Source organism: Peromyscus maniculatus, chromosome 21 (assembly GCF_049852395.1).
Source record: "Peromyscus maniculatus bairdii isolate BWxNUB_F1_BW_parent chromosome 21, HU_Pman_BW_mat_3.1, whole genome shotgun sequence".
Taxonomy (NCBI): Eukaryota; Metazoa; Chordata; class Mammalia; order Rodentia; family Cricetidae; genus Peromyscus; species Peromyscus maniculatus.
In genome coordinates this window covers 27005305-27030505 of record NC_134872.1, presented here as the reverse complement: position 1 = coordinate 27030505, position 25201 = coordinate 27005305, and the positions used below count along the sequence as shown (strand labels likewise).

Here is a 25201-nt window from a genome sequence, read left to right as displayed (position 1 = left end):
ACTCTATGCACTGTCTTGATAAGCTAAGCCTCATTTTTTTCTGTGAACCTGTCCACAGCCACTGAGAGAACCAAGACAAGCCTGGCTCATGCAGAACAGCCTAGAGCGGCAGCTCTCAACCTGTGGGTTGAGTATCAGATATCACGCATATCAGCTATTTACAATTCATAACAGCAGTAAAACCACCACTATGAAATAGTGATGAAATCATTTTATGGCTGGGTCACCACAACATGAGGAACTGTATTAGAGATACAGCATTAGGTAAGTTGAGAACCACTGGCCTAGAACAAGACACATATGCCAGGGCTGCCCTCTCACAGCAGGGAGAGGCCATCAAGCTCCTGTGTTTACACTCACAGGAACAGAATGACAGTGAGCCATTAGATCATTAGCTGATTCCACAGAAAGCAGCTGGCCTATTCTGCCTGGATCCTCTGGGCGGAGACTTGCCAAATGTGAATAACCCACAATAGTACCCTGGAAACTGTTTTGGTGTTTAGGGTGTGTGTGTGCGTGCGTGCGTGCGTGCGTGCGTGCGTGCGTGCGTGCGTGCGTGCGTGTGTGTGTGTGTGTGTGTGTGTGTGTGTGTGTGTGTGTAGCCCAGATTGGCCTTTAACTTTGTTTTGTTCTTCAAGACAGGGCTTCTCTGTGTAATAGCCCTGACTGTCCTGGAACTCTCTTTGTAGAAGAGACTGGCCTTGAACTCACTGAGATCCACCTGCCTCTGCCTACCAAGTGCTGGGACTAAAGGCGTGCGCCAGCACCACTCGGCTTGGCCTCCAACTTTTAGCAATCTTCCTGTCTCAGCCTCCTAAGCACTGGGGTTACAGGTGGGAACCAAGCATGATATCTGAATTTAAATAAATAAATAAAATGAAAGAAAGAAAAAAAGCTAGGTGGTGGGGGGCACACCTTTAATCCTAGCATTTGGGAGGCTCAGGCTTGTGGATCTCTTTGCATTCAAGGCCAGCCTGGTCTATATGAGAAGTTCTAGGTCATTTAAGAGCTACAGTGAGACTCTGTCTCAAAAACAAAAAACTTAACATAGCAAGTTTATGCTGGCCAGTTGGTGGTGGTGCACGCCTTTCATCCCAGCACTCAGGAGGCAGAGCTAGGCTGATCTCTGTGAGTTGGAGGCCAGCTTGGTCTACAGAGTGCGTTCCAGGAGAGCCAGGTCCACAAGTGAAACCTTGCTTCCAGAGAAGGAAAAAAAAACTTCAGGCTGGCTCTGTGGTAGAATGTGCCTGTAGCATATGTGAAATTCAGGGTTCAGTGCCCAGCAAGACAAAACACCAAGTCAATATTCAAGGTCTTTATTTAACTGTAACAGCAACAGTTGGTGGGGATTTTTCCCTGGTTCCAAACACCTGCTAGCTTGGAAGGACAGAAGAAAACAAACTGGCAATGGACTCCCACAGGACTGTCTTAGGGGTGCATGGAACCTCCCACTAACCATTGCTGACAGTGAATGAGGGGAGGGGAGGGAGGGGAGAGCACACCAGGGGAACAAAGTGAAGGACCAGGGAAAGATTCCATCCCACATGGTTAAGACTGCAGCAGGGAAGAGGGTCGGGTCTGTCTGCAAACACAGATTCTGAAAATGGACAACTGGAATCGGAGTCCTTGGGGCTCTTCGAGTTGCCTTCTTTAAGGCTTACTGGAGCTGGCCCAGGTGCCATGAAGTGGGGCAAAGGCTTGGCGTGAGCCAGTGTGGTCCCGCTGGCCCTTACCTCCTGCTGGTGTCCCCACTGTCCTGCCCTCCAGTCAGAACCCCCAGGCCTGGGCTGGGCAGTTCTTAAGACTGAAACGGAAAGGAAGGGGGTATAGAGAGGCAAAAATGGGCATTCTGTGCTGGATTCATGGAATTCTCTAAGTTTGCAATGCCCTGGGTTTGGGTCGGAAGCCCTGGCAGGAGCTCCTTTGGCAAGATCTGCACAGCCAAGTGTCTAGCAAGCACTCACCCTCTGTCACCCCTCCACCGCTGAAAGGTCAACCCGAGTTCCTATCGGCTGGGAACTGTTTCAGCTCAGTAGTCTCTTCCACTGGGCACACAGGATGGCCACTAGGGCTGCAGGAAGAACTGAGCAGAGACCACAGACCACCCCAAGACTTGGAAAGTTAAGCTCTGCCAAGAGGCAGCAGCTTCCAGGACCTGCCTAAGAGACAGCTACAGTTTCCGAGGGTGGGGAAGGTATCTTGATTGACCAACTGGGAAAACAAAGACCTGTCAGTCATCCTTACAGACTTCAGTCAAGTTTCTGTGAGCTAGCTTCAATCAAGTCCACCACTGACGTGGAGAAGCATGTCCTCAACTACAGGAACCAGAATCCCGCCCCTAAAAGCTGAGGCAAGGAGCCGTAGGTAACCGTGCCCTACTCAGAAGTTCAGACAGAACCCTCCACCCCAGGAAGAAATGATATGCCTCCACTACAAATCCCACCTTCCATGGTAAGGATGGGTCAGTGATTGGGTTTTCGCAGATTAATAAATAGCTGCCGTGGGCATGGAGTCCAGAAAACACACCAAAGAACTTGAACTACAAGAAGACAGTGGTGCCTTTCCTCTAGAGGGACTAAGAAGGGTTACACCACACACACCCACCTCAAGCAGCCAGCACCCAAGATGGAGATGGGAAGGAGGCTCCATCCCCGATACGTGGCTGCCAACACCTGAGCCTGGTACACTCCTGCCCCAACTCACAGTGGCAGTCTGTACAAGCAGGCCGGGTGGACTTTCAGTGGAAGCCAACTGAACTGCCAAGGTCTGAGAGGCCCAAGGAGACAGTAACACGAAGCTCCCATCCCCCACCCTCCTCAGATGCGAAGGAAAGTCACCACCAGTACCTGAAGTACACACTAAAGCAAGCATGGCTACAGAAAGAAACGCTAGTGAGGACAGAGCACCAATTCACACAAGAGCCTCCATCCAAGGACGGGAGAATGGCTGGCGGGAACGAGTCGCCACTCCATGAGCCCCGAGGCACAGGGGAGCTACCTCTTAAGCTTCCCCCACGGGTGAAAACAAGACTGCTTCTTTTCAAGAGCACACTTTGCAGCCAAGTGCCCAGGAGGCAACAGGTTATTTACTCTGCATGCTGCACTGACAAGGCGATCAAGTTCACAGACAAGTGCGTTCTCAGGTGCTCCTGGCTTATGGAGACGCTACTCCGGGTGGGTGGGTGGGCGGGCGGGACACCGTGACCAATGCACGGACCAGGAACAGGATCTACTTTCTGTTCTGCAGCTCTTGATCCTAACATCTAGAGCCCTCTGTGTCCTCTGACAAGCCCTGCTCCAGTCGAGAAGGCCTGTGTGGCTGCACGGGAAGGCCCCCAGGCCCTTCTGTCAACTCTTGGCTAAAGGAAGGCAGAAGTGGTACACGATGCTTGAAGAGGCCACCGCAGAACCTGGCCAAAGCAAGCGTTCTTGAGAAGACAGGCAGACAGACAAGGATGCAAGGGATCTGGGAATCCTCATTTCCTGCAGCCTCTCTGAAGACACACAGGCAGCCTTGGGGAAAGAGAAGTCTGTCTTTTACCCCCCTTTGGTCCTACCTTAGGGGCTGTTTGGAGAGCAATGTGCACTCAGCTTGTGGCTGTGAATATCCCCACCTTCCCGAGGACGTTTTCCTCCTGGTGGGGTATGGTGGTTTAAAGGCACTGCGACTTTCTTCTTACCCACCTCCTTCTCTGGGATCAGCCACTCAGGAGGAAGCCAGATGCTAGGGCAGGATAGCTAGAGACCCACATGGGGAGGGACCAAGGACGGCCCCCTGCTGACAACCACAAAAACAAAGTATGGAAGTGGGATTCTCCAGCTCCAGGGGAGAGCAGCCCCCCACCTAGTTCAGAGACAGTGACTCCTGTGAAACACTGAGCTGCAGGGTTTGTTACACAGCAACAGAGGACTCAGACAGGCAGGACAGACTCTTGCAGGTGATTTGTTACACAGCAACAGATAACTCAAGCAGGCAGGACAGACTCTTGCCTAGAAGTCAGCTTTTCCACTCCAGGGCCCTGGAGAAGGCAAGGAAACACCTATTTCAGCAGACCATGAGGGCTGGGAACTCTGAAGGAAGGGCACTGCTGGTGTGTCTCCTGCTATGGAGGTTCTTCCTCATCTAGGTTGATTGTCCCAAGTGCAGAAACACATCCTTCATAGAAAGCACAGATGGTTACTATGATTTAAATAAGTCTCACTCAGGTAGGTGGGAGGCTGGCAGATTAGGACTCTGTCCTCCATTTGGGGCTCCAGCTGTGAGGCTTTTTGACCACTCAGAGGTGAAGCCCCACTGGGCCCTGCTTACTAGAAAATGGCTCATGAGGCACAGCACAAAGATACCATCTGTTGGGAGCTTATTTCATGTCTTGTGCAATTCTCCTACAATGCTGATTTATGGAGGTCAAAGAATGAGCAATGGCGGCCTTCATACAAGGCCTGCACCCAACAGTGAGGGGTCCCGGCAGAGGACATAAGGCTAAGAGGATCCTGCACCACGCAGGTGACACGCCAAGGAATACGAGACATGTCTTCTGATTGAGGGGGGATGACAAGAAAAGGGGAGGTGTCGCGATCCTACTCAATTCCCATGTCTCAACTCCCTTCCCAGCTGTGAGTCCAGGAAGGCACTCTGCTGCAGGAAGGGATATTCTTCTGACACTCACACCTCCTCCCTTCAGCTGGAGCGAGTCCAGAGTGCCACCACCAACGTGCGAAGAACCATGAGCCTTGCTCCCGAAGAATGAAGCTCCAGGGTACAGAGGTCCTGAGCAAGCTGCTTATATAAGCCAATGGCAGCACAACTTAAGTTTTCCCAAGACTCCATAAAATGAAATTTGGAGTTTAATTAAAAACACAACAGATACATTTAACAAAGAAATAAAACTCTTCTGATTATCAACTTGGAGACTCCAAGAATCCCCAAACATTGGAGACCCAGCTTATTCCTGAGACAGCGACCGTCACGGAGGGTTGCAGTCCGAGCTATTCACATTGTGTGGCAGAAACTAGAACCAAGTTCTGCAGATGTCCTTCCTTCCTTTTTCCTAAAGTATTCACAAAACAGGGTCTTTCCATGGTTCAAAGGAAAAACACACAGCTTTCTTTCCCAGCCAACGGGGATCTGAAATCTTACTAAGAGGGCTTAGACAGGCATCCAATACAACCAGAAACAACCAGGACACCAGTGGCTGCTTCCCTGTCTTTCTTTAGGAGGACTCACCAGCCTGTCTGGGGGGGGGAGGAGCTCTCTCCTGGGATCTCCACGTGGGTCCACAGTACCAGGAGAGTGGGACGGGAGGAGGAGCAAGAGAGCAAAAAGGTAAAGGAAAGGATGAAGTTTTCGTCAACAACTCATAGCAAGGCAAACTGGTCCAGTTTCACACACCACCCACTCTACACTCCAATAGCCCCCCAAACTTGAGAGCACAGGGAAGCGCTCAGAAGGAACTATGAGAGACAAAGGACAGTGAAGACAGCAGACTTGCCTAGGAACATTTTTTTTTAATAACCTTCCTAATACTGGAAGATGTTTTTGTTAAAAAAGTTGCAGTTCAAAATTGTACTGAAAACTTATCTAAAAATAGGTCTGTAGTCATCTTAAAAATAAAAGGTCCCTCCTCTGATAAGAGAAGAGACAGATATTCTCAGATACCAACATGGGAGGTATCTTTGACGCAGATTTGGAAAATGCCCGGTGGATGAACCAGAAGGAGAGTGAGGGAAAAAGGAAGGAGAGAAGAGGAAGGGAAGAAGGAAGGATGGACTACGATGAGGAGGGTAAAGAAGCGGGGAGGAACGCATTTTTTTAGCCCATACTCCTCTCTTGGCAGCCAAGCACAAAGCAGATTCAAAGGAGGGGGGAACATACAGGGGCGGGAAGGGTCAACTTTAAACTCAAAATATGATAAACTGCAGGACAGCAAAGATGCTAAGGTCTCTCAGGTTTAAACCGTGCCTGCTGAGGCTGGCCACAGTTGGGCATTCTCAGGCAGCCCGCTGGGACCAGTTGTCCCCAGCAGGCGGGGCCCAAAGCACTTCAAATGACTGCTCTGGGAGCAGACAACAGTCACGGGTGTCTCAGCTAGAAGACGACTCTGCCTGCACGGTGCAGCCGGGAAGAATGGCAGACACAAAGACCAGCTGATCACCCAGGGGTCTCTCCAGGAAGAGGGCTTAAAAATACCCGTGCCAATGAATTAGGTAAAGGGCCGGGGAGATGAGCCATCACACTCAGGACAGAAGCCTTCCTCCCAGAGGAAAGGGAGGCTGATGCCACATGCCCCCAAAATGCAGTCAGGGGTGCAAGAGGTATAGAGCTGTGCTCCAGTACTGAGGACAAACATCTCCCAGGACAGGGCAAGCAGCTCATTTGTTTGACCACCCCCCAAAGGTTTAAAGATCTCACATCCAGCACTGAAACACCAGAGGGGGATTGTACAGGAGCAAGGGGCACCCAACCTCCTACCTCTCCAGACACCCCGAGCAGAGGTGCATCTTAGAGAGTTCCTGGACTTGGGGCAAATCTGACGGGGGCAGGAAGACTCTTGGGAAATGACCAGGGAAGCTACAGGGATTGCTTTCCTCTATGGACCAACCGCTCAGCTCCACAGACTAATCAAGGGCTTTCATCCTAACCTTAACTGGGCAGGGGCAGGGGAGATGTGGTTAGACGGAGCTTGTCTCCCATCGTTTGGCACCCAGAGGGAGGGGACGGGGATGTGCTGCTTCTCGGTTCACTGCGTTCCTGCTGGCCCAGTCAGGTCACACGGGCTGCTGCACCCCAGCCTCCTTCGACTCTGCTGCAGTCAGATGTCCATCTCAAACTGCGCTTCATCCCCTGGTCAGAAGGGAAAAGATGAGAAGTTCAGTGCAAAAAGAAATGGCAAAGCTGTTTTCAACATCCTTCTCTACCTGCAAAGGACAGAACTAACCCAAACTGTCCCATTCTCTGTGACCTCACAATACCTACCCGAGTGTAATGCTAGCCCTCAAATTCAATCTGTCCATTTGAGGTGAGCCGGGGCTGCACAGCGAGACCCTGTCTTAGCAACAAAACCTCATGTATTTTGTTCTGGCTGACTGATCCCATCCAGGGGTGGGGGGTGGAGAGGAGAGTGGCCACTCCAGGAAAGGTCCTGGTCACTCCAGTGAGCTCTCTTCTGGAGGCTTTGACTGGACCGCTGCAGTGGGGGATGACAGCTTACCCCCAGAATCCAGGCCCTCGGAAGCTGAGGCAGGGAGATAGCTGCAAGTCTGAGGCCAATCTGGGTTTTGTAGTGAATTCTCTTAGCCTTGGCTAAGAGCGAGATCTTGTCCCCCCACACCCCCAAAAAGCCAACAAACAAACAAAACCCTCAGTTGGACCTGCAGAGAACATGAAGCCCAAAGCCTGAGGTGAGCACAAGGCCACCTCACCTCATCTCGCTCTGAAGGTGCAGGCAGACTCCTATCAGTCGTTCTATATTCAGAAAGCAGGTTTGGTGCTTTTCTGTCTTTTTTGAGACAGGATTTCTCTGTGTAGCTTTGGCTGTCTTGGAGTTGCTCTGTAGACCAGGCTGGCCTTGAACTCAGAGATCCACCTGGGATTAAAGGTGTATGCCACCACCACCACCTAGTCAGGTTTATTTTCTGAGATTGATGGAAACAGGGGTCTAAGATTCTGCTTTGGGGTGTATGTGTGCATGTGAACACCTGTGCATGCAAGGAGGTCTCGGGGCAGCATGTCTGCAATTGTGTCTATATGAGGGTGATCCCTAGCAAATGAAGACTCCTGCACCTATGTAGCCCTGGCTGGCCTCCAACTCACAGAGATCTGCCTGTCTCTGCCTCCTGAGTGCTGGGACTGAAAACATAAACCACTCCATCTAGCTCCCATCCTCTGATTTGTTTTCCCCAAGCAACTAGTGAAAACGGACAGCATTTTAGTAGCTGTTTAGGAGAGGAAACGTCAGACACGTAACCGAACTCAGCTGTGCTTTGGAAGCCACACTTCCTAGTCTACAGTAAAGTGACAGTCCACCCCAGAGCCGCTCCCAGCCCAGCCCCTCACCAACTGCATGCTTCCTGTCATGATTGTTCAGGTTGTTCAAGTTGTTCACTTCTACTTTGGAGTCTTCAATTAAGGTGCCAGGGCTGGTGACTCCAGGGATATTGGGCAGATGGCAAGGCGGGGTCTGTGCCATGGGAGAATTGCGACGATCCAACAGAAACTTTCGGTCATAAATGATTCGTGTTCCTGAAACACAGGATTGACGAGTTTCAGATCAATCAAGGCACCACCAACGCAATGACTACCGAGGCTGGCTACCTGTGTGGCTGTCCTCCAGAGGACACACAGGCAGACCGCTGTGGCCGGCTGTACCCACCAGGTACAGGTAGAGACCAAAGCACTGGCACTTCAAATGACTGCTCTGGGAGCAGACAAAAGCCATGGGTGTCTCACAGTGAAGACGACTCTGCCTGCACCATGCAGACCAGCAAAGACCACCCGGAATCCCTTCAAATGCCCCTTAATCCTTCAAGATGTCGATGCAGCCAAGAGGAGAGTCTACCCTCTCGCTGTGAACAGGGTGAGGTGCTCTGCCCCCGGAAAATACCTGTCAGTTCTTCAACACTCAGCTCCAATGCACTCCCTGTAGGAAGCCGTCCTCCCTCCCCTTCACCCACATCATTCAATACATCCCCTTGTACAGGACTCCTGCTTACGTACGTACGTACGCATGTACGTACGTACCTGTCTACAGACTTCAAGCTCTGCATGCCAGCTGTGTCTTATCTGTTTACAACCGATATCCGAACATTCCAATTTTCAAAGCAAATTTCTTCCCTGCCCCCCTTCTTTTCTTTCTCCTCCCCTTAAAGAAATTTAACCTGGGCCGGGGTTTTAGACCTCAATCTTGCTTCAGCCACTTACCTGCTAAACCAACAACTCCCAAACAGTTTATTTTTATGTTATATGCATTGGTATTTTGCCTGAATATATGTCTGTGTGAGGGTGTTAGACTGCTGGAACTGGAGTGACAGACAGTTGTGAGCTGCCATGTGGGTGCTGGGAATCGAACCCAGGCCCTCTGAAGAGCAGCAATGCTCTTAACCACTGATCCACCTCTCCAGCCCCTATCATAATAAATTTCTTAATGAAAGAATAAGCGAATATAAACAAGTATATGAAAAAGTAGATAACCACCATGTATTGAAGACTACCCAAAGAAGCTTGGAGGCTGACCTCCTCCCTAGAGAGACAGAACACAGTATTTCTTCAAACATGGACTAAGAATGCCTTAGTCGATAGAGGAACGTGCTCCAGGCTGACCAGGCTTGGTGGAAGGAGATGGGTGACTCCCAAGGTTGGTCTTTTTTTTTTTTTTTTTTTTTGGTTTTTTCGAGACAGGGTTTCTCTGCGTAGCTTTGCGCCTTTCCTGGAGCTCACCTGGTAGCCCAGGCTGGCCTCGAACTCACAGAGATCCGCCTGGCTCTGCCTCCCGAGTGCTGGGATTAAAGGCGTGCGCCACCACTGCCCGGCCTCAAGGTTGGTCTTTTTAAAACCAAGATTTATTCTTGTTAATTTACAAGAGTATCTGACCAGCATGTATGCGTGTGGACTGATGTACTGAGAGGCCAGGAAGCAGTTCCCCTGCAACTGCAGTTACTGATGGATGAGCCGCCATGTGGGTGCTGGGAGCAGACCCAGCTTCCAGTGCTCTTAAAACACTGAGCCCATCTCTCCAGCCCTCAAAAATGTCCTTTGACCTCTGCACACACTGTGGCAAACAGAAGCCCATGACACACACATTAAACAAACACACACACACCCCAAACACTGCTTCCTGTCAGAGTCAGCCGAGGTTTTGTCAACTAGAGTATACGTTACTTGGCAGACTCAGGAAAGCCTGCTGCTTACAAGCTCTTATAGGCACAGTGTTTCTAACCTGTGAACTTGAGACTCAGCAGGGGACTGCTAAGAGTTCCAGGCCAATCTGGACTGTAGCATGAGACCCTACCTCAATGTCCCCTGCTAAGGGAAAAAAGAAAAGAAATGCACACCTGAAGCTGGAGAGATGGCTCAGTGGTTAAGAGCATGTATAGTGGAATATGATGCCCTCTTCTGGCGTGCAGGCATACATGCAGAGCTCTCATAAAATAAATACATCTTAAAAAAAAAAAAAAAAGGTACATAACATCACCAAATCTTCACAGAAACACAAATCAAAACCACAAGAAGAGCCACTGTATACGTGGCAGAATGGCCATTATCAAAACCCCAAGAGGTAAGTGTTGGCCAGGATAAAGAAAGGGATATGGTGATGGTGCAGTATACAGGGCACAGGCATTCTCCAAAATGGGATGGATGGCTGGCTGGCTGGCTGGCTTCCCAGAAATTAAAAACACCATTTCTATGGAGTCTACCAATCCCACCTGGGGTACAGCTCCAAGGAAATGAAACTGGCAACGCAAAAAGGCAGAGTTACCCATAATGGCAAGTTCACTGTCTGTCAGAAGAGTGGGGGGAGGGGCAGAACTGCCCGAGCATGAGGTCAACCTGGGCTATAGCAGTGAGACCTTGTTTCAAAAAGCCAATAAAACAAGCCGGGTAGTGGCTCATGTAGCGGCTGAAAGGGGGCACAATGGCCTTTTGTAACAAAGGGGAAGAGCTTTAGTGGACTGACTCTCCACATTTGTCTGACACCCCCATTTTTTACTAACATTTATGGGATACAGTAATGTTCTAATTCATATGTACACTATATAATTATCATATGTATATTATATATTTACCACATCTACCTTAAACTTTTGTCATTTTCTTTTGTTTTTTAAAGTTATTTACCTGTATGCGCGTGCACAATGTGTGTGCTTATAAATGATTGTATGTCACCACGTGGTGCTAGGCACCGAACCTGGGTCCTCTGCAAGATGAGCCAAGTGCTCTTAACTGCTGAGCCATCTCTCTAGCCCCATATTGTTTTTAGACAGAGCCTCCCTATGCAGCCCTGCTGGCCTTGAACTTGGTGTCCTCCTGCCTCCGCCTTCTAAATGCTGGGACTGTAGCACTCTACACCCAGCTGAAATGTTTTTTTGTTTTTTTTTTTATGACAGTATGTATGTACGTACATGAAGAGGCATGTATGTATCATGGTGTGCACATGGTTGTCAGAGGACCACTTTCAGGAATCTGGTCTGTTCTCTCCTACCATGTGGATCTCAGGGAATGAACTCAGGTCACCAGGTTTGGCAGAGAGCATCAAGATTTCAACAGTGCATTAAGTGCTGTCTTTTAACTAGTTACACAATAATGTGCTGTTATAATTGAATTCATACAAAACAGGAGAGTATCCTCTCTTTTCAGAGGTTTTGCTGTGTTTTCAAATCGGTAGGCGGAAAATTAAAGATTTCTGAAGTTTCAAGTAACTTTCATTACAATGGCATAGTTTCAATATTTTATCATCAGTTACTACTGATCTCTTGCTATGCCTAACTTACAAATGAGGCTCATCACAGGGACAGACCGAGGAAATGGGCAGCCAGGGCCTACTGCTATCTGTAGTCTCGAGCACCTGGAGGATGTTCTGAAACCCAGCCCCATCCATGGTCAGGGGAGATGCCAGTAATGTGCAGAGCACACTTGTGAATCTCCTCATCAGCTGACGGACATGTGGCTGCTGCAATGCCTTGACTATTAGAGACAACACTATCTAAGATCCAGATATCCATGTAGGTTATGGTGTGGACAGCCATTCCCTGGAGCATGTCCCCATATGGAATGGCTAAGTCACATGCTAACTGAGGAACTGCTGTTTTCCAATTCACATCAGACTTCCCACTCCTGTCAGCAGTGTGAAAGCTCCAATCTCACACAATGCAATTCACACTGTTCTGTCCCTAACTGACAGGAAGTGATTTTCCCCATACTGACTTACATTCTCTGGTGGCTGATTATGCTGACTTTGCTCTTCACGTGCTTACTGGCTTTCCAATACACATCACCTTTGGAGAAAGGTGTCAGGATCTCTGACCTTTTACTGTTTTAATCATCCTCTCAACACACACACACACACACACACACAGACACACACACACACACACACACACACACACACACACACACACACACACACACAGCTGAGGACTGAACCCACAGACTTGTGTATCTGAGGCAAGTGCTCTACCACTGAAATCTCCAGCATTATTTTTTTACAGTCTGGATACACATAATTTGTAATTTTTTTCTGAGCATATATTTTCTCCCTTGATGGTTTTCTCTCTTCTCCCTTCTCCCAGTCCTGAGGATTGAACCCAGGGGCATGTGTTAAGTGATGTCATTCTTCGAAGCATAAAAAGAAAATTTTTTAAAATCCCCAGCTGGCCTAGAACTTGCAGCAACCCCCCTCCCCCACCACACACACACACACACACACACACACACACACACACACACACACACACACACAGAGGAGTGATGAGATCCAATATATGTTGGTTGTTACTGCTTGTATTTTTCACGCAAAATCTAAGAAATTACTTAACTCAAGGTTATGAGGTCTGTTGCCTGTTCCTCTAGGAACTATAGCTGTGAATTGTAGGTCCAAATTCCATTTCTGTGTGTGGACACACAGCACTGTCTGCTGAGAAGAGGGTCAATCTCAATTCCTATGGCACCTCTACTGAAGAGTGTGTGTGTGTGTGTGTGTGAGTCCTCCAAGTTCCCTTTTCACTTTCTATAACTGTGTGGCTACTTCAGGTCCCTTAAGAGTTCTATATGAATTTCAAGGCCATCCCAAAGATGCAAGCTTGGACTGATTGCCCTTACTGTGTACATCATCTCCTAATCAAGTGCCTCTTGAATTTCTTCCAACATTAATTAAAAAAAAAAAAAAAAAAAAAGATTTATTTATTTATTTAATGCATACAAGTGCTCTATCTGCATGTACACCTTTAGGCCAGAAGAGGGCATCAGATCTCATTACAGATGGTTGTGAGCCACCATGTGGGTGCTGAGAATTGAACTCGGGACCTCTGGAAGAGCAGCCAGTGCTCTTAACCTCTGAACCATCTCTCCAGCACCTCAACATTAATTTTTCCAATTATGTTTTAGCTACTTAGTGTGTGTGCACGCAAATTCACCTGTTCGTGTTCAGGGCATACATGTTATGGAGTGCACGTGGACGTCAGAAGACAACTTGAAGAAGTCCGTTCTCTCCTTCTACCACATGGATCCTGGGGATCAAACTCAAGCCTGGCGGCAAGACCCTTTACCTACTGTACTATTTTAATGGCCACTCAACATTTTGTAGTTCCCAATGCACAAGTTTTGACATTTGACTAATTTTACTCAGTCATACCTACTGAGCCAAATTATTACTTTTCCAGACCAATTTATTGAATTTTGAGTCACTACAAGTTAAAGAATTTACTAATTTGGGATGGGCAGTGGCGGCGCACACCTTTAATTCCAGCACTTGGGAGACAGAGGCAGGCGGTTCTCTGTGAGTTTGAGGCCAGCCTGGGCTACAGAGTGAGTTCCAGGACAGCCAGAGCTACACAGTGAAACCCTATTTCAAAAGACAAACAAACAAACAAAAAATTACTATTTGGTAGTTACATCTCACATGAGACCCAAAAAATAGCAGTAGCAATCAACATGTTAGTGATTAACAAGCACCTGACCACTCCAAAGAACCAAACTATTCAAAGAAATGTTAATTACCAGGAAAAATTTCTTTAATTCCTAAATGGATATCTGTGCTTACAGTAAAGAATCAAAGACTATTAAAAATTAAAATATTCCACCAGGCAGTGGTGGTACACACCTTTAATACTAGCACTCGGAAGGCAGTATCTCTGTGAGTTGAAAGCCTGCCTGGGCTACAGAGCGAGATCCAGGACAGGCACGGAGAAACCCTGTCTCGAGAAAATAAACAAACAAACAAATAAATAAAATATTCCACGTCCTTGACAGGAATGAACTTGCAGACATACTTTTTTGTTTTTTAGGGAAACAGGGTCTCCCCCTGTAGCTCAGACTGGCCTCAAACTCCCAGCAATCTGCCTCCCACCCTTAGGAGCGCAGTGTATGGACTGCAGATGAACTGGCAGAGAGTACTTGCCTAGCATGGGTGAGGCTGAGTCTGAACTCCAGCACAACAGAAACACACAGAAAGGCGCTCATGTTCCTCTCTACACAGAAAAGGACTAACAGGGCCAGGGCAGCAGAGACCCTGAGAAAGGGGTCCTTCAAACACTGAACTGAAACGGTGGGGGTTAGGGAGTGAAGTCCGAAGAGGACTTGAAGGCATGGTCACAGCCGTCATATAGTGCCGGAAAGCAGGCAGGCAAATTGAATTTAAAAAGAGACAAGAGCCAACCAGTTCAGTTCAGTGGGTAAAAGCACTTGGTGCACCAACCTGAAGCCCGGGAGTTCAATCCCTGGATCCCACAGTATGAGAACTGACTTGGCAAGCAACCTTGGCAGTCTATGGGAATTCTTTTTACATTTTATTTTTAGCCAGGCAGTGGTAGCACCTTTAATATCCCAGCAGAGGCAGGCAGATTTTGAGGTCAGCCTGGTCTATAAAGTGAGTTCCAAGACAGCCAGAGCTGTTACCGAGAGAAACCCAGTCTCAAAAAACCAAAACTAAAATACAATTTAAAAATTTTCAATCTTGGGCTGCAGAGATGGTTCAGAGGTTAAGAGCACTGACTGCTCTTCCAGAGGTCTTGAGTTCAATTCCCAGCACCCACATGGTGGCTCACAACCATCTGTAATGAGATCTGGCACCCTCTTCTATGTACATAATAAATAAATAAATCTCAAAAAAAATTATTTCCAGTCTTTAATTATGCACATTTGTGTATAGGTATGTCTACAAGAGTGTAGGAGGCCAGATGGTGTTGAACTCTTGGAGCTGGAGTTACAGGAGGCTGTTAGGGTCTGATGTGGGTGCTGCCAAACTCCAGTTCTCTCCTAGAGCAGTGCATGCTCTGAACCACTGAGGCCTCCCTCCAGCCCTGACATATCTTTAGCTAAGTTCTGTGGCTAATAATCCAAAGAAAACTAAAAGCTGCCTAAGCCAGAGGCTCCCCAGGAGACTGGTGGTAGCCAAACTACATTTACTTTGCTTAGCCACTAAATCCCTGAAGTACTAATAAAACCAGAAACGAGACTGTTTTATAACAACTAAAGGCATAACTGGGGTTCGAGGCCTTCTATCAGAATGTGACTAACTATACGTTATGCAGAATGGAGACCTCCGAAGTTCTGTGGATGGTCTATCGAATCCTTTAAGTCAGTCCATGCCCCAGTAACAGGGAGCAAAGGTTATCAAATGCAAGTAGTCAAGGATGGACCCCATCTGATCACTGCTTGGGCATAGAGGAATGGCTGTGTCCTACCAGGAAGGTCCACTGTTGGGGAGACCTTGAAAAGCATCTGACAGAAGCCCTCTTTACAGACAAAGAAATCAACCTAAATCATAGTGACCCAGGAGACACGGGACAACACAATTAACACAGGCACTCAGGCAAATCAGGCAAAGTCTGGGTTGCATGAGTTGAATCAGGTGTTCTTTAATGCTAACAACACGGGGCTGGGGATGTAGCTAGTTGGTAGAAAACTTGCCTAGCATGCACAAAGCCTTGGGGCAATCGCCGCATAAACATAAACAGGGCATGATAGTACATGCCTGCAATCCCAGCACTCAGGAAGTTGAGGCAGGATCCTAAATTCAAGGTCATCAACAGCTACTTAGTTCTGGCCAGACTAGGCTACAAGAGAGCTTGTCTCAAATTCAAAAGAAAAAACAAAACCAGCTAATACTAAGTCCAAAATGTTGCATGACCTGAAATCCAGCCGAGCCCATCTATTAAGTCTCTGGAAATCTGAGTCAAAATGAAGCGCGCCCACTACTGTTTGGATTTGAACATTCGCCTGGAAATTTCACTCCACAGAAATACCTGAAAGAAAGTACAGGTTGGGTCTCTCAGGCTGCTGACTGCATCCTGGATCAAATCTCACATCCTATGTTGTCATATCTTGGAAATACTAACGATTAACTACCCATCATTGCAAGTGGTGTGGGGAAACCACAAATTCAACTTAGGCTCCCAACCCAACTATTTCCTTCTCAAGTCCACTTCTTTTAGCACTTCTAAAAACAATCTGTATCTGTTACACCCTCCACTTTTTTTCACAATGAGGAGTGTGGACTCGTTCCCTGAATACGCCCACCTATGCTACTGTGACCTGCTGCTTATCTGAAAAGTTTTATGAGTCGAGCATGGTCGATGGTGGCACAAAAATTTAATCAAGCAGGCAGAAGCAGGTGGATCTTTTTGAGTTTCAGGCCAGTATGGTCTACATATCTAGTTTCAGACCAGCCAGGGACATATTGAGAATGTGTCTCAAAATCCAGACACAAGAGCCACTTCATTTCAATGCAGAAGTAGCACAAGACCTAAGAGCTCCTAACAGCCTAAATCGCAAACGAGCCTGCCACGCTTCCTGCGAAATATCTGAATCCACAGAACATATCTATCCTCTATACAGTCAGCATGCCCACTAAACAGAAAGACACTGCCAAAGGAATTAAAATGGAATGAGATGTTATTGCCTTCATTCCAAAACCTGGCAAAGACCACACAAGAAAAACAGACTAACGTCCCTCCTAAGTAAACAAAAGTCCTCAACCAGAACCAACAAATTCAGCAACATCCAAAGAGGATTATTACCAGAACCTAGGGAGATTTAGCTGACCTGACTTCTGAAAAGTCAATTAATGGAATGTATCCTTTCGTTTTGTTTGGTTTTGGTTTTGGAGACAGGGTTACTCTGTGTAACAGCCTGGCTGTCCTGGAATTATTTGCAGATCAGGCTGGCTTCGATCCACCTGCCTCTCGTTCTCAAGTGCTGGAATTAAAGGTGTGCACATCACCACCAGGCTATGAATATATCTTAAAGAATAAAACAAATCACGTAATCGCCTCACTAAAAGAAAAAACTCTAGGTCTCAGAGGATCACTTAAATGGCGGAGTCTTCGAGCCTGATTCCCAAAAAGACCCCAGCATTCTTTCATGATGATTACATCCAACAAACTAGGAAGAGAGGTGCACTTCCTCAACTTCTAGCAAATGGCACCTGTAAGAACCCCCACAGCTAAGACTTTATTTACTTAATGGTGAAGACTGTCTGTTTCTCCCGAAAGATCAGTGTGCCACGCCACCACACCGAAGGACCTACCCAGGAGGATTGGTCAAGAAAACTAGCCAGGCAGTGGTGGCACACACCTTTAATCCCAGCACTTGGGAGGCAGAGGCAGGCGGATCTCTGTGAGCTCGAGGTCAGACTGGTCTACAGAGTGAGTTCCAGGACAGCCAGAACTACACAGATAGATGCACCCTCTAAAAAAACAAAAAGAAAAAAGAAAAAAAAGAAAACCAAATAAGCATCCAGATAAGGATGGAGACCTTCATCTGAAGCAACAGGAAGCCACAGGATCAAAGTGTATTTCCCAGGTTCTTTTTGCTTGATGAGAATTTCACCTCAAACTACTCCGTGAAATGAACAGATTCTATTTGTCACGGCATCTGTCGCAGAAATCTACATGATCATTTATTGAAATGCAAACACGCCAAGACTTCTGAGCGTTTGGTTTCAAGCTGTGGCCTAGGAATCATGATGAGGTGGTCTTTAAAAACTAGGCTCTTGGCCAGGGCTGGTGACAAAGACCTGAAATCCCAACTACCTTGGTGGCTGAGTCAAGGGAGAAAGAAAGCTCAAAAGTCAGCCTGGGCTACAGAGTGCCTTCAAGGCTGACCTGGGTAACTTAGCAAGATCCTGTCTCAAAAAAAAAAATAAATAAATAAAAAGTACCTCCCACCCCCCCCACAAAACGTAACAACCTAGACAGAAAGTCATCCAAGAGAACTCTAAAAAGTTGTGATAAGGATACTGAAGTGTAGCTCTCCATGACTGATGGCTTCTGTGGAGGGTGTGGGTGGGGAAGAGCTCCGTTTTCTTTAAGGGGCTGGCCACTGGGAGTGTAGCAATGCTCCAGTGAGTGTATGTGAAACACAAAGTGGATTCTCTTCTTCTTCTTTTCTGGGAGGAGGTTGTTACCTGGGTGGACTGGGAGGACTGGGAAGTAACTGTGATTGGGATGCATGATGTGAAATTCCCAAATAATGAATAAATAATGAATAAAAATATTATGTTAGTGGAGGGAAAAAAATCAAAAGCTCACTAGCTAGCCAGTCAATCAGTGAGCTCCATTCAGTGAGAGACCAAAACTAAGGCAGAGCACATCAAAAGAACAGTGATGCACGCATGCGCGCGCGCGCGCGAGCGCACACGCGCACACACACACACACACACACACACACACACACACACACACAACCAAACTAGGAACACTTGGGATGGACAGCTGTTGACAGCTGATAAAAACCAAACTAGGCCTTTGCTTCACTGTTTGTGATCTACCAACCTCAGACCACAAGTGCTGGAATTACAAGAAAGCACCACTGCATGAAAGCTTTCAAGGGGCTTTAAAAAACAAAGGAAGGTCGGGTATGGCAGCACATACCTTTAATTCCAGCACTCAGGAGGCCGGGGCAGGAACAACTCTGTGAGTTCCAGGCCAGCCAGGGCTACATATCAAGACCTTGCCTCAAAAACAAAAACAAACAAAAAACAAGCCCCACAACTCACCAACAAACCCACCAAGGGCCCAAGGGCCCTTCCCTCCTGCTGGCTCACCAGATGGGAGCAGCTTCCCCCACAAAACTGTCCTCTCTGACCTGCAACTCTTTACATATACAATGCACTAAGCCTACAGAATCCACAAGTGCACAAAATCCCTGTGAAACTGCCTTTAAGATTCCAGTTCTGGGGCTGGAGAGATGGCTCAGAGGTTAAGAGCACTGCTTGCTCTTCCAAAGGTCCTGAGTTCAATTCCCAGCAACCACATGGTGGCTCACAACCATCTGTAATGAGATCTGGTGCCTTCTTCTGGCCTGTGGGGATATGTATAGACAGAACAATGTATACATAATAAATAAATAAATAAAAAAAAAAAAAAAAAAAGATTCCAGTTCTGGGGCTGGAGAGATGGCTCAGCGGTTAAGAACACTGGCTGCCCTTCCAGAGGTCCTGAGTTCAATTCCTCGCAACCACATGGTGTCTCACGACCACCCATAACGAAATCTGGTGCCCTCTTCCGGCCTGCAAGGACACATGTAGGCAGAACACTGAATATATAATAAAAAGAAGATTCCAGTTCTGGAAAGGTCTCTGCTGAATGACCTTGAGGTGCAGGTGTCATGGGATGGTGACAGAGGAGGGACTGTTCCGCATCAGGAACAGTGACACTACCTTCCCTGTCACCCCATCTGATCTGCTCCTCTCTCCCAGTGCTGCCTTGACAAGAAATGACCTCAGCCCTCACCAGGCTTGCAAAGCTAGTCCCTCCAAAAGCTGAAGAACAGAGACCCTGGCAGAATGCATTCTCAGTGAATAAAAGTGTTCAGCACATAATCAGAGGATCTGAGTTCAGATCCCCAGGACCTATGTAAAAGCTGAGTTTGGCTCTGGGTGGCCTGTATTCCCAGCTCGAGGAGCAAATGTGTGTGTGTGTGTGTGTGTGTGTGTTGGGGGGGGGGGAGGTTGCTAGAACCTGCTGGCTAGAACCTCTAGGTTCAGCGAAGCCAGGCTCAGTGACAGACCCTGTCTAAAGGGTGATAAGGTAGAGAGTAAGCAAGCAGTGTTTTCCTCGGTCTTTGCATGGGTCCACAGGGGCACACAAGAAACAGGAGAGAATGGGATGAAGTCAAAGAAAGACATCTTGTTGGCTCAGAATAAACAGGCCAAAGTCACTGAGAAGCTAGACCATAGCTCATTCCTCCAAGAAAGGACCAACTGAGAAAGCAGGTTCCCCAATACATCTTTCTCCTCCTCCTCTTCCTCTTCTCCTTCTTCCTCCTGATATAGCTCACTTTAGTCTAAAGGGGATGATTATTTTCCCCTCTTCAAGCCTTCTCATTTATTTCCATTCTTCCAATAGCCCACAGGTAACTCTGCCCCAGGAGACGGCTGGCAGGGAAGACACAGAAACACACGGATTTCAGGCCATAGTGATTAGTGGCCCTCTGCTGCTCCTGTACACAGTGTTCTTTTCTATACCTGAGAATGTGATGAGGAGAGGAGCAAAGAGGAGGCTAAAATAGGCCACTCTACTTCTGCTTACCCCGAGCATTTGTCTCTCAGGAAACGACAGGAGACGACTGTGGGAAGACATTGCTAGCCAGCATTCCAGAGGTAGAAATGTCTTCAAAGCCTGTCAGCTTCCTTTCCCAGGAAGGTAAGCATCTAAGATGGTGGGGGGGAGAACCTGGGTAATGCGAAGACTACTGAATCTGACATTAATTGGCTATACAGTACTAAGAGGCTCGTTTCTTTGGGTCTCAGAGTTGTTTAATTCTAAAGCGAACTCCAGGGTCCCCCAGCTAACAGGACTGGTATATTAGAAAGCTCCACTTCTGGAACCAGCTCATCTTCCACGAAGGCGGCGGCAGCAGCAGCAGCAGCAGCTTCTACCACCCATTGCTCCGTAGACAGGAGAAAATGAAACACGCTTTCCTGTCCCTCAGTAATGAGCAGAGTCCCCTTAGATCAGCAAAAGCAACTCAAGATGTCACAGCAATTGTGCTTTTAGCTCAGCTCTCATTTTCAAACCACCCAGGAGAGTTTTAAGAAACCCTTCAGCTGGGCTTGCTTACTCTGGGTCTCCCAACAAATGGAGGAGGGTTCTTGCCCCGCCAAGGCCAATCTTACAGGGCACTCAGCAAATAGAATGGGACCTGCAATGGTCCCCGAGGGTGTGGCACTTCAGATTTCCAGAAGCTTGAGGCAGGAAACGCACTCCCTTCCCTTCTCACTGGGCAGAAATTCCCAGTCCAAGCCTGCTGTTTTCAGGTCTCAAGTACGTAAGTCGGTCATTTGACTATATTGTTCCAAGTCTTACCGGCAGCCTCCATCCCTTCTAAATGGATCTGAGGTCCACACAGAGCAAGGACTACACTCAACACTTTCTTTTTTGAAGACAGACTCTCATGTAGCTCGGGTTGGCCTAACTCCTTCTGGCCTCAGTTGGCTGTGATTCTTGAACCTGTCTCCTTGTCCAGAGTGCTGGCCTTACAGGCCTGCACCACCTGCCTAGGTCAGCTGTCCTTGTTTCCTGAAAAGTGCTGACCACAAAACTCACTAGAGACATTATCTACCAAGGAGATAAGATGACAAAGGAAGAGGAAGAGAGATAAAGCAGCAGAGGGCAGAATTTTCCAAAGCAGGAGGCAGCAGGATAGCTCAGAGCTAAAGGTGCTCACTACACAAGCCTGATGACCTGAATTTGATCCCAGAGACCCCAGTGGAAGGAGAGATCAAAAGTTGCTCTCGCTGTGCATCACCACTGCCCGCCTTTAATCCCAGCAATTGGAGGCAGAGGCAGGTGGATTTCTTTGAGTTCGAGGCCAGAATGGTCTACAGAGCGAGATCCAGGACATCCAGGGCTACACAGAGACACCTGTCTCAAAAAACAAAACAAAAAAGTTGCTCTCTGACCTTCACTGGCAAGCCCAAACACATCCCCCCCCCCCCAGTAATAAAGGTGTTTTTTTTTTTGTTGTTTTTTTTTTAATGAGTATGTGTCTATGAGATGTATGCCATGTGTGCAGATGCCAACAAAGGCCAGATGAGGTATGAGATCTCCGGAAGCTGGAGTTACAGGCAGCCCAGTGTGGAAGCTGGGAACTGAACTCAGGTTCTCTGCAAGACTGGCAGGCACACTCTTAACTGCTGAGCCCTCTCTCTAGCCCCAGTAAAGACCACCACAAAAATCATTCCAGCCAGGCAATGGTGGCTCATGCCTTTAATCCCAGAACTTGGGAGGCAGAGAGGCAGGCAGATCTTGGTTGAGTTCAAGGTTAGCCTGGTCTACAAATCCGAGTTCTGGGATAAAGCTGAAACACAGAGAAAGCCTGTCTTGAGCCCCGCCCCCAAGTCATTCTAAAAGGGAAAAGTCAGTAACCACTGAGCTAACTGCTATAGAAGACTGCTTAGCCAGTCGTGGTGGCGCATACTTTTAATCCCTGCATTAGAGAGGCAGAGGCAGGTGGGTTGGTGCTGAGTTTGAAGCTGGCGTGGTCTATCAGCCAGAGTTATACAATGAGACCCTGTCTCAAAAAATAAAAGCGCAGGCCGGGCGGTGGTGGCGCACGCCTTTAATCCCAGCACTCGGGAGGCAGAGCCAGGCGGATCTCTGTGAGTTCGAGGCCAGCCTGGGCTACCAAGTGAGCTCCAGGAAAGGCGCAAAGCTACACAAGAGAAACCCTGTCTCGAAAAACCAAAAAAAAAAAAAATAAATAAAAAAAAAAATAAAAGCGGGGGGTGGGGGGTAGGGGGTAGGGTGTGTGTGTGTGTGTGTGTGTGTGTGTGTGTGTGTCCAGCTCCAATCTCTATAGTGCTATCTCCTTACAAACAGGAAGCAAGCCCTCCTGCATCAAATTCCAAAGACTGCCAGGCGTAGTGGCCATCAATGAGACAGAGGCAGGTGAATCTCTGAGCTCCAGGCCCGCCGGGGATATATGGTGAGACCCTGTCCCCAAACAAACAAATAACCACGTGCAAAAAGCTCTGCAGACACGGGCTGAGTGGTGACTATTGCGGAAGAGCAAATGAATGCACATTTCCGGCAGACCTTCCCAAGCATTTCAGAATTGATCCAAACTGTGAGACAGCTTCTATCTTTAAAGCAAGGCTTAAAGACTATGTGCCTTTTCTTTTGAAAGCAGAGTAGCTTGGTGTTTCCCTCTCTGGATCTTCCCTCGGTACAGCAAGATTAACATACAGCTAAAAGTATGGTACCTCCCCGCGTAAATCAGAGCCAAATGCACCTGTCACTGCGACATGTGCTCTGAACTGCGAGAAGCATAGGCATTTTACTGACCAATACCTCAAAGAACTCTGGAGTAAACTACAGAGCTCTCTCCACCACCTTGGAAAGAAGCTTTTTGTTTTGTTCTGTTTTGGAGACAGGTTCTTACTATGTAGTCTTGGCTGTCCCGGAAACCATTATGTAGAATGGGCTAGCTTCGAACTCAGAGATCAATCTGCCTCTGTCTGCCAAGTGCTGGCCAATAATCTCTGTTTCTTAAAAGTTATCAGTTCAACTTAAGACAATTCCATCTGGGGCTGACCAAGACCTTTCCTGATTTTTGGTTCCACCGGTACGGAGGGACACACACCAATAATCCCAGCCCTCGGGGAGGCTAAGGCAAGATCATGGGTTTGAGGTCAGCCTGGATCACATAGAGGTCCAAGGTAGGATGAACCATATGGTGAAACACTGTCATTTAACAAAAGAAGAAAAGAAAAACAAAACCCTGCTGGCCTTGAATAGACTAAATCAGGAAGGTTTCTTCAGCAACTTAAGCCACTGCCCCCTCACCAGGATCTCCACTGTTGACAGTGAACCTGTCTTCCTCTTAAACCTGGCTATCCCTAAGGAATGACTTCCTCTGGTCATTCTGAAGGTCTTTCAGGGCATTCATCCCGTTCTCTAGACTGACTGGCCTGGCTGGATCCTCTGCCAAACTTTCTCCTAAATTTGTTTGCTTTGCTCCCGCCCCTCTTCCTTGTCTGGCTGTTTTTTTTTTTTTTGTTTTTTGTTTTTTTTTTTTTTTTTTTAGACAGGGTCTGACACTGTAGCACAGGCTGTCCTAGAACTCATTGTGTAGCGGGGTGTGTGTGTGTGTGGCCTTAAATTGCAATTCTCTTGCCTCTTTTTCCAAAAGTAACAGGACCACAGCCCCAAACTACAACACACAGTCTCTGGATCGCTATGTCTTGGTGTTGGCAAGGCGGTCCCTTACTCTGTGCCTTACTCTTGCACAAGATTCCAGGAGGGCCAGGCACAATTGCAAGTGATTGGTTGGAGTGAACTTTGGGAGTCCTGCCCCATGGTCAAGACTACCAACCAAATCGTCACCCCCGCTAGTCAAAGCCCTGGGTCACCAAAAGAAGGCAAAGTTCTGAGATTAGAAAAGGAAGGCCAGTTCCCTTCATTACCGCCCTGAAGATCCCTTTCCAAGCTCCTCCCTCTAGAGAACTGCCCAGAAAGGGGACAAACAACCTTTGCGCTTCCTTCTCCCGTGACCAATTCAGCATGTGTCTGTCACCTCTTCTCTAGTGTTGCTGGTACACAGTTCTCGGCCATCTTTTGAAAAGCAACCCCAGGACTGCCTCTCTCCACAAGCCCCTTCCCTAGGATCAGGCAATCCAACCCGACTAGTGTGTGCTGTCTCACAAAGCCCTTCCAGTCTCAAAGCCGCTCCCCCAAAAGCCCTGGGCTGAAAGCTGACAGCGCCTCTACCAGAGCCAACCTCTTCTGGGCTGCTACAACTACAGGAGGCATTTCACCCCCCGGTTCTCCCAACCCGGGACTCCCCGGACCTGTGATGACTCCTCCAACAAAGTAAACAATTCCGTTAAAGGAGGGTAACACTGGGCGAGGCATGCACAGTGCATGCCAGCCTCGTCCCGGGGCTCTTAAGCACGGCCAGATAAGTCATCGTACGGCTCCGCGCCGGATCCCCCGGTCCGACTTCCCTCCCTCAAAAACCCACAGGGCAGCTCCAGAGAGCAGCCCCGCCTCGCAGAGTGCACGGTCTGCAGCACACAGCCCGAGCAGGCGGACCTGCCCGGGAAAGGATGAGAGGAAGCGGTAGGTCGAGCATTCAGTGCCACGCGCCAGCCGCGATGGCGGGCAGGCCCGGGCGGCTCACCTCCCGGCGTGGTGGAGAACAGAGTCCCCCCGGGCGTGGTACAGTAGTCCTGAGGTAGCTGCGCGGCGTCGCTGATGGCCACGGTCCGCGTGGGGATGGCGCGGCTCTGGCTGGGCTGGTGGCCGCCGCCTGCCGACGCGGACATGGCTCAGGCGCGGGCTCGCGGCTTTGTGCAGCGGCGGCGGCGGCGGCGGCGGGGCCCGGGGAGGCTCTTGGCTCCTCGAGCAGGCGGAAGAGCGCGCTCGGCTCTCAACTCGGCCGGCTCTCGCTCGGTCGTCCCGCTGCGCTCCCGCTCCCGCCGCCGCCACCGCCGCCGCCGCCGCCGCCGCCCGGTCCTCCGGCCTCCGCCCGCAGCCTCAGCAGCAGC

General features: G+C 48.5%; 1 protein-coding gene across 1 annotated transcript; it reads right to left on the bottom strand.

The window, feature by feature from the left end:
• Positions 1-1300: 1300 nt before the first annotated feature.
• On the bottom strand, positions 1301-24987 carry Eif4ebp2 (eukaryotic translation initiation factor 4E binding protein 2). Its single transcript, XM_006972706.4, has 3 exons — positions 24835-24987; positions 8053-8238; positions 1301-6840 (listed from the first exon to the last, which is right to left on the bottom strand). Exons 1-3 carry the CDS (start codon positions 24977-24979, stop codon positions 6809-6811), a joined length of 363 nt encoding a protein of 120 aa, XP_006972768.1. The 5' UTR covers positions 24980-24987; the 3' UTR covers positions 1301-6808.
• Between the last annotated feature and the right edge of the window lie 214 nt (positions 24988-25201).